The following is a 10,481-nucleotide window of genomic DNA, read 5'->3' on the forward strand; positions in this document are numbered from 1 at the left end:
CTAGTGGGCTGATAAAATTTTATTTTTCATTTATATTTGAAATACAACTTTTGTGAAATCCTGTATTTCTTTTTCGGTGTTCATACGAGCAATGCAACACCATTAGTTCACCGATAGATGGCAGCACACGTAAAAACATGGTTGTTTGATTTCGCGCAAAGCTACATGAGGACTGTTTGCGCTAGCCGTCCCTAATTTTGAAGTTATATAGAAGAGAGAATGTAGCTAGTCAACATCAGCCACCGCCAACTTTAGAGTTACTGTTGTTAGACCGAAAATAGGATTAGGCCGTCACTCTTTTATAACGAACTATTGCTCCTTACGTGCTGAGCACAATTTTTCATTTTCTTTTGGCGGTAACGGGACGTGGACTTAGAATTTACGGTGCGGCAAGCTAACCACTAGGCCAAGCTCGACCCCTAACATATGATAGAATTATTGTAATTATACATGTTACTGTTACTAATATCTATTTGGACTATTTTATTTATCATATTTCTTGTTTTTTTGCAGAGCCCTCTATCGTTGATATAACCAAACTAACAGTAAGAGCCGGAAAGGACGCAGTGTTACAATGCACTGTAGAGAACCTAGGAAATTATAAGGTAATGTAAAGCAACAATAAGATGATCATGGTTTGTTGATTGTAACAATAAGTTACATTATAATAATGGGATAATATTTGTTCACTAAATAAACAAAATAACCATCTTTTACTTCATTATATTAATTGGGTAAAAGTATGTAACACACTTTTAGAACCTCGGTAACTACGCTTGTTGCTTTATGTTTCTGACGAAGACGCTATTTAACAATGAAAAATTAGATCAGTCTGAAATTATAGATATTTTGACTGGTTGTATCTTTTAGAGTGTTTTTAAATTTGTCTTGTGTTTGTTAACTTAATCACTTTAGCAGGAATAACTTAATTTAGATATTTAAATAACTTAAATATGATGCTCTAAGTGCTAAAATTACATAACATACATTTTTGGTACTCCTAATGTCGTCATTATTTATATTTAATATTTATGTCAGATCTACAAATAAATAACTATTTAGCAGTTCTCCGTTATCTAATATTCACATTGAGATTTGTTACTAAAGTTGTACTGGTTGGAGAGTAATGTTACTTATTATCGCTAGATGGCACCAGAGAATAAACAGGATATAAGTGACAATGGTTGGAGGTACTTGATGATGACAAAACCTTGTCGAAACGTTGTACATTTGCTGTTATGTTAAACTTATATTAAAGTTTTTCTTCATTGCCCATTCAAGCTGTCTCCAACCATTATTCGTCTCAAAGTGGGTTCCTCTTCATCGAAGATATAAGTGAATAACATCGCTTTTTCTCACATCCATAGATGAATTAGATAACATATCGCTTTTCCTGTTTTCACAGATCAGTTACCTACAATATCAGCAACATAGGGAAGCGATTTTATATATATTACCATCTTTATGACTGTAAGTTTGGATAGTTTTAATTTTTGACCATGTTCAGGAACTAAGGTAAAGTACGTTCTTCTTTTACTTACATCAAATATGTCGCGAATATAAAACTTGTAGCTACTACAGTTAGTTGCAATGGACTTCTAACTCTTTGAAATCGTTAGTAAAATACTAAAGTATTAGTTAATTCACAGTGATTGGAGAGAAAGAGGCTGTCCCATGCACAAACAAGTTGACTGCGTTACACTTTCTACCAACCCTGTTTATTTGGCTCCTTTTGAATACTTTGAAGTTATAATTAAAAGTGTGGTTGGACATATGCTTAAGTTGTCATTTCTGATGTTAAATCATTAGCTGTGACTGTTTACATACGTATATTGTAAAATGTATGGTAAAGATGACAGTGAGGAATATCACAGTGGTGGTACAGAATAATGTGACCAAGGTAACACAAATGTTGATTACTGTAGAATAAGGTAACCAAGGTAATAGGTTTGATTAATACAGAATAAAGTGGCCAAGGTAACACAAGTGTTGATTACTGTAGAATAAGGTAACCAAGGTAATAGGTTTGATTAATACAGAATAAAGTGGCCAAGGTAACACAAGTGTTGATTACTGTAGAATAAGGTAACCAAGGTAATAGGTTTGATTAATACAGAATAAAGTGGCCAAGGTAACACAAATGTTGATTACTGTGGGATAAGGTAACCAAGGTGATAGGTTTGATTAATACAGAATAAAGTGGTCAAGGTAACACAAATGTTGATTACTGTAGAATAAAGTAACCAAGGTGATAGGTTTGATTAATACAGAATAAAGTGGCCAAGGTAACACAAATGTTGATTACTGTAGAATAAGGTAACCAAGGTAATAGGTTTGATTAATACAGAATAAAGTGGCCAAGGTAACACAAGTTTTAATTACTGTAGAATAAGGTAACCAAGGTAATAGGTTTGATTAATACAGAATAAAGTGGCCAAGATAACACACAAGTTTTAATTACTGTAGAATAAGGTAACCAAGGTGATAGGTTTGATTAATACAGAATAAAGTGGCCAAGGTAACACAAATGTTGATTACTGTAGAATATGGTAGCCGAAACGTTTTTTCCCCCCGCTGGTAAAAGTACAAATTGACGCATGCTACAAGGATTTCTATAGCAACAGAACTGTTTTGAGGTTCGTCTAACCGCCACCGGAATATGAGATTAAAATTTATTAAGTTTTGTTTTTGAATTTCGCGCAAAGCTACACGAGGGCTATCTGCGCTAGCCGTCCCTAATTTAGCAGTGTAAGACTAGAGGGAAGGCAGCTAGTCATCACCACCCACCGCCAACTCTTGGGCTACTCTTTTACCAACGAATAGTGGGATTGACCGTCACATTATAACGCTCCCACGGCTGAAAGGGCGAGCATGTTTGGTGTGGCAGGGATTCGAACCCGCGATCCTCAGATTGCGAGTCGGGTGCCTTAACCACCTGGCCATGCCGGGCCGAAAATTTATTAAGAAGAACGTAAACGAACTGTTTCTGACCCAAATTAACAGTTAACTGACAAACACATTTGGTAATAAAACATAAAACTTTCTACTTGTTTGTGTATGACGCTAAGTTACATCCGATCATTTTGTTAAAAACAGAAACTGACGCAAAAAATTGCTTATTGACCCTATGGTATTTACAATAACTTACGATTTCAGGGTAAGAATATTTTATTTTAGGCTTATAGATGGCGCCACAACTGTAATGCGGTATTTTGATGATTAAGCACACGGTATCGTAGTACTTTCGAACTTTTAAATATGTTACACAATCAGCCAGCTTATAGCAGTATAATACAGATAATTGGTAACCGAAGATAGAGAAAATTGATTTGTCTATTAACAAACGAAGCTAGATATCCAATCTCACGTGTTTAGCCTTTGCAAAAAGGCTCATCGATCAAAGATTTGATCATTTTTCTGACGTTTTGAAGTCCTAGAAGACGCCATGCTAAGTTGCTGAAAAGGCAGGAGGCGGTTTGTTCAGTTACAATGTGATTATTAATTTGTAGTTATTAATACTTGTTTTCTTTTTGATAAACTCCGTCCATCGTGGGTATTGATATTTCTAATGTTATAAGCTCTCAGACTTTTTACTGAGCTACCGGGGATCACTAATCATTATTAACGAGATTTCTTAATCTAACTAAGTTTTTATTCAGTGCAATATTATTGTGTATCTTAATATTTATCAAGAATGAAATATTGTCGTGTAATTCTATGGTATTATCAGTTAATTCCGAAAATCTATTAATTAATTATGAAAAATATTTATATATTACAATCAGGATGAACATTGAAATAGCGAGACAGCTTGGTCCGTGAAAATAAAATACTCGTGGATATCTAGTAAATTACAATAATAGAATTAACGAAAACAGTTAATTCGTGCGCACAGTTGAGTGTAAGAGGCCTGGTAATCCCATCGTAGCTGAGAAACAGCCTTGTACGCTAGAAAATGTCGTGAGGCATGTTACCTAACAAAAAAAAAAGATCTGGTAAACATTAAGACCTTTCAAGATGAGATGCCCTGCCCTGTGTTTTTAGACTGTTACGTCAGACTCTAATGGCAACTCTCACAAACAATATAGTTTATAATATTTATAGTTTAGGTATCATTGTTACCAAGGGCTCGATTAACGTTTTAAACAACAAGAATAAGACCATCAGGATAGCAGCTTAACACAACAGGATTAGGTATCATTGTTACCAAGGGTTCGATTAACGTTTTAAACAACAACAATTAGATCATCATGGTAGCAGCTTAACACAACAGGATTAGGTATCATTGTTACCAAGGGCTCGATTAACGTTTTAAACAACAAGAATAAGACCATTATGGTAGCAGCTTAACACAACAGGATTAGGTATCAATGTTACCAAGGGCTCGATTAACGTTTTAAACAACAAGAATAAGACCATTATGGTAGCAGCTTAACACAACAGGATTAGGTATCATTGTTACCAAGAGCTCGATTAATGTTTTAAACAACAACAATTAGACCATCAGGGTAGCAGCTTAACACAACAGGATTAGGTATCATTGTTACCAAGGGTTCGATTAACGTTTTAAACATGATAGTGACAAACTTTGGACTCGAGTGAACTAGTCAAGAACTTTGGACTTCAAGTAATTATATAATGAGTTCTAACGTAAATAAACGATCGTCGAAATAACAATTCTTCTGGTAAGACGATTACAAAACTCCAAAGTAAGATGTAAATGACAGCTGTTGCAATATTTTCCCACCAGGTGGCGTGGCTACGGGTAAAGAACCACACACTGATAGCAGTGCACACTAAGGTGATACTGAGGAGTGAGCGCTACAGTGTGTCACACCAGAATCTAAAGACGTGGCAGTTAAGGATAGAAAACGTGACACTAGAGGACAACGGTTACTACATGTGTCAAATTACCACCCCCATCTTTAAAACCAAACCTGCATATCTAGAAGTAGTCGGTAGGTGGCTTAGTTTATTGTCTGAAGATGTGTGAGAAAAATAAGGGTTAATTAAGAGTGTAACACACACTCTGATTCAAATAAAGACAATTTTGATAGATTAAATCAAAAAACAAATAAACCAACTTTTTAAGAACATTACTATTTGCATACTAAATAAAACATAAACTTTAGTTGAAAACTTTTACATTTTTACAGCCGTTTGTTGTAAAACTTCGATTTTTAAACTTAAATCTATTGAAAAAGTGCTTCTTAATTCATCCTGCAGGGAACGTTGAAGGCAATTAAACCTAAATTCATTTTTTATTTGTTAAGTAAATGAAATCCTGAAGATAAATTAACGGCAGAAGAAAAAAAAAAAAATTTTGCAAGATGTTTGCGACCCTAGTCAGTAAACTGTGGTTAAAATTTACATGTTTCTGTGTCAGTTCCTCCGGCCTTTGATAGCAGCACTACCAGTAACAGCACTAGTGTCTTGGAGTACACACAGAACGTGACTCTCACGTGCAACGCTACAGGAAACCCCCTTCCCGTCATCAAATGGTGTAGAGAGGACAATCAAAGTTTCAAAGTTGGAAACCAAAAAGGTAAGCTGGTTTTTAGGTTTCTCGAAGTTTCAAAGTTGGAAACCAAAAAGGTAAATTGTGTTTTAGGTTTCTCGAAGTTTCAAAGTTGGAAGCCAAAAAGGTAAATTGTGTTTTAGGTTTCTCGAAGTTTCAAAGTTGGAAACCAAAAAGGTAAATTGTGTTTTAGGTTTCTCGAAGTTTCAAAGTTGGAAACCAAAAAGGTAAATTGTGTTTTAGGTTTCTCGAAGTTTCAAAGTTGGAAGCCAAAAAGGTAAGCTGTTTTTTAGCTTTCTTGAAGTTTAAGAGTTGGAAACCAAAAAGGTAATTTGGTTTTAGCTTTCTCTACGTGCAACAAAGACAGGAGTTCCTCTTGTCTTCTAGCTTTAACATTTGTATTACTTTACATCCATACAAACATGACTTTACATCCATACATACATGACTTTACATCCACACAAACATGACTTTACATCTATACAAACATGACTTTACATCCATACAAACATGACTTTACATCCACACAAACATGACTTTACATCTATACAAACATGACTTTACATCCACACAAACATGACTTTACATCCATACAAACATGACTTTACATCCACACAAACATGACTTTACATCCATACAAACATGACTTTACATCCACACAAACATGACTTTACATCCATACAAACATGACTTTACATCCATACAAACATGACTTTACATCCATACAAACATGACTTTACATCTATACAAACATGACTTTACATCCATACAAGCATGACTTTACATCCATACAAGCATGACTTTACATCCACACAAACATGACTTTACATCCATACAAACATGACTTTACATCCACACAAACATGACTTTACATCCATACAAACATTTACTGATCATTCGAAGAACAATTACATCCAATTCGTGCAACAATCTCAGGAGCAGCAAACTAATCCTTTGGCCTCGAAAGTACTGCATCCAGAGAGCAATTCTAAGAACTTATGCCATATCCGGTGTCGAGAAGGCCTTTCGTATAATACCAGGACTCACCAGACCCACTATCTGTGGCACTTCGTCTGTAGTTAGCGTGTATTATTTGTTTATTTTTTTACAGAGAAAAAGGCCCAAAGGCTGAGATTCTATGAATGCTGTGTAAAATTATTTGACACAAGTAATAATTTCTGATAAAATGAAAACAACGAGATCTAAGTATAATAAAGTTAATGAAAATAAGACGATTATCCTGACAAGAATGTTGGGTGACATTTTGAACTCCTTTAGCTTTACCTAAATCATGCTGTAAACAATCCGAAGACAAGTAATTTTAATAAGCAAAGGACTTTTTACAAATAAACACGCATCTTGGAGTCAAAGATGGCTGCCAACTTAAGAGATAAACTTCCTTCAACAACTATGAAATGCCGCCTTTCTTGCCAAACATACAAAAAAAGAAAATACAAGCTCCAATTCTTATGCCCATTTGTCAGTCCTTTTCCTCAGCGAAAATCGTCTGAATACGAGATTCTTGGCTCCGCGAACTTTATTAGATTTTCTTCCAACTACGACTCGGCGGACCCGGACCCATTGAAGAACAGTTATGACTAAGACCCGCTGACCTGACGTCAGCGTTTTGCCAATCAGATGGTTTCTTTTGATTTATAAACCTTCACCGAAACGAGATAAGCGCCTAGACCGAAAAACGGTTTCCTCATCAAACGAAGCTGGTGGAAGTAGAGCCGTGGTTACTGCTCTCGTTTAACGGTGACACACAGTAAAATATTTTATAATTAAGTGCGCAGAAAGCTGCTATTAAGATCCTGCCAAGCAGGTTTTAAATACTAATGGGACTAAATTTTGTAGTTTTTGATTTGTACGACTTACTAAGAGGGTATAACAGAAAGCTGCTATTAAGATCCTGCCAAGCAGGTTTTAAATACTAAATATTGTAGTTTTTGATTTGTACGACTTAGTAAGAGGGTATAACAGAAAGCTGTGAGGAAGAAAATTATAGAAAACGCGTATAGTAAAATTAAATTTTTTAGAAACAAGTGTCTCTCACACAGAGAGAAGACGTTCTCAATAAGTTTCCAGAGATGACAAATCACGTCGTACACACCTACTGTCTTTGCAAAAGAATAACATTAACTTATCATTTTGTGTTGGAAAACATTTAAAAAAAGGATGACGTAATAGTACCTCAGTGATACGGTAGTAATGTACATCTAGATTATGGAGAAATAACACAGATAAAGATGTTATGGTAGTAACGTACGGCTAGACTATGTAGAAATAACACAGAGAAAGATGTTATGGTAGTAACGCACGGCTAGATTATGTAGAAATAACACAAATAAAGATGTTATGGTAGTAACGTACGGCTAGATTATGTAGACATAACACAGAGAAAGATGTTATGGTAGTAACGTACGGCTAGATTATGTAGAAATAACACAAAGAATGATGTTATAGTAGTAACGTACGGGTGTTATTTCTACATAATCTAGCCGTACGTTACTACCATAACATCTTTATTGTGTTATTTCTACATAGTCTAGAAGGACAAGTGTTATGGTAGTAACCTACTAGACTATGTAGAAATAACACAGAGAAAGATGTTATGGTAGTAACGCACGGCTAGATTATGTAGAAATAACACAGATAAAGATGTTATGGTAGTAACGCACGGCTAGATTATGTAGAAATAACACAAAGACAAGTGTTATGGTAGTAACGTACGGCTAGATTATGTAGAAATAACACAAAGAAAGGTGATTTACTAGAGAGACGTAATATAAAAAACGATAATTAAATTTCTGTTGTTTATGATCGAGAAAATCAAGCGTCCAATGGTCACTGAAAGTCCTGTTTGAAGGTTGGTTTGATTTAGAGGTTTTAACTAAGAAAAAGTTTATCTATAAAGTTAAAAGTCTTCACTATTTACGTGGTGATCCATTTTTCATTGTTACCTTCTACGTCAAATGCTCATACACGTGTGGATTCATCTTCCTCTTGCTCCTCTCACAGTGAAACAGTACCATGGAAACAGCATCACCTTCCCCTTGGTTACCAGAGCGTACATGGGTGCCTACCTCTGTATAGCCAGCAACAATATCCCTCCACAAGTCCGTAGAAGAATCTACCTGGAAGTGAACTGTGAGTTACTTTACTTTCAAATATCGCTAGACTTCGATTTTCATTTAGTTAAATCTATTGCATTCAAGAACGGTGTCTTTTAATCTGCTTTACCAGAAACATAGAGCGTTTCCATAGAAACCGAGTTCACTGTTCCGGCAGAATGTTATTATACTTTGTGAATAGTTGGTTTGGTGTTAAACGCAAAGCTATGCAATTGGCTGTCTACGCTCTGCCCATAGAAACCAGAATTAAAAACGTTAAAAGCCCCCAAACTTAGCCCCCCCCGAGCCACTGGGTGAGGGTTAATAATTAATGGATGTAGAATTTCGGAACATAAAAATAGAAGTAGATGAACGACTTGTATTCATTCAGTTGCTATAGCGATTTTTACATGTTTATCTATTGTTTCCTTTTGTTAGAATGTGTCTTTAGTTTCAGACACATTCTCTTGGTAAGCATCTTTCCGGAGATGAGCGTTTCTCTTCTATTTGGCTCTTATTCTTTATGACAACAACTCATCACTGACACACAAACACTCTGCCACATGTGCTGGTAGTCTATTGCAGGGGTGCAGGTAGAAATCTTTAAGGGGGGAGGGCTACCTTTGGAGGAAAATGGAGATGACTGGCGAAGATCTGTTGGTATAGACTTAGGATCCTGGAGCGAAGGATTGGCTCTCTGGATTTCCAATTGTGCAACATCACTGAATATTCTACGCATGTTAGCTGCAATATTAGAGTGACAGTCAATCCATAAGTTTGAATTTTGGATATTAGGTTATTGCGTTCCCTCTGGCCAGTAGTTCAAAGTTCAGAAAGCCTTTATAGCTTTGCCATAAAAAGTAAAACAACAACAGCAACAACAAAACAACAGTAATTTCGGATCCTACCAATTCGTGTCCTTTCGGAAATGTACCTCGGTGGCGGCTAAGTTTCAGGGCTTATAGCACTGAAGTGTTGGGTTTAATTATTTGGGCTTGGTGGGACTAGTCATGCGCCAAACCAAATAAACCTTTTGGAAACCTTGGTTGGTTAGATTGTTTGTTTGTAATTAAGCACAAAGCTACACAATGGGCTATCTGTTCTCTGCCCACCACGGGTATCAAAACCCGGATTCTGGCGTTGTAAGTCCGCAGACATACCGCTGTGCCACTGTGGGGCAGTTGGTTAGACTCTTGGTAACATTCAGAAAAGTTACACCACCTTCAAGTATTATATTGTAAAAGAAGTAAATTTTCTATCTCATCAAGACAAGCGGACCATTACTATTTTTTACAGTTCTCGACCTATGTAATATTATTTTCAGTTCCTCCCACCATATGGATACCTAACCAGGTAGTTGAGGCCCCACTGGGATCAAACACGACTCTCGAATGTCACCTAGAGTCTCAACCAATAGCAGAAAACTTCTGGCTTCGAGGAGGTGAGTATTTAGCTGACCGAGAAAGGAAGTACAGGACGCACTTGGTACGAGACTCTTACAAAGCCCATATGAAACTGACCATCCAGAACGTAGAAAACGATGACTACGGCTTCTATGTATGCGCTGCAAAGAATGACATAGGAAAATCTGAAGGATCTCTGACACTATACAGTAAGTATTTTTATTTCGCGAACCAACCACTAGATAGCGCTATCTTACTGACACTATACAGTAAGTATTTTTATTTCGCGAACCAACCACTAGATAGCGCTATCTTACTGACACTATACAGTAAGTATTTTTATTTCGCGAACCAACCACTAGATAGCGCTATCTTATTGACACTATACAGTAAGTATTTTTATTTCGCGAACCAACCACTAGATAGCGCTATCTTATGAATATTTGT

General features: G+C 36.1%; 1 protein-coding gene across 1 annotated transcript in view; it reads left to right on the forward strand.

Annotated features, from left to right (window-relative positions):
* LOC106469469 (protein amalgam-like) overlaps positions 1-10,481 on the forward strand; it is a gene marked incomplete at its 5' end in the record, with an annotated part of 35,084 nt that overhangs the window by 13,784 nt on the left and 10,819 nt on the right. Inside the window, 5 exons of the mRNA XM_022398002.1 lie at positions 514-605; positions 4,751-4,958; positions 5,387-5,545; positions 8,540-8,668; positions 9,956-10,243. Coding sequence (XP_022253710.1) covers positions 514-605; positions 4,751-4,958; positions 5,387-5,545; positions 8,540-8,668; positions 9,956-10,243 — 876 coding nt within the window. The remainder of the gene's footprint in view (positions 1-513; positions 606-4,750; positions 4,959-5,386; positions 5,546-8,539; positions 8,669-9,955; positions 10,244-10,481) is intronic.

Source organism: Limulus polyphemus, unplaced genomic scaffold, assembly GCF_000517525.1.
Source record: "Limulus polyphemus unplaced genomic scaffold, Limulus_polyphemus-2.1.2 Scaffold3502, whole genome shotgun sequence".
Classification (NCBI taxonomy): domain Eukaryota; kingdom Metazoa; phylum Arthropoda; class Merostomata; order Xiphosura; family Limulidae; genus Limulus; species Limulus polyphemus.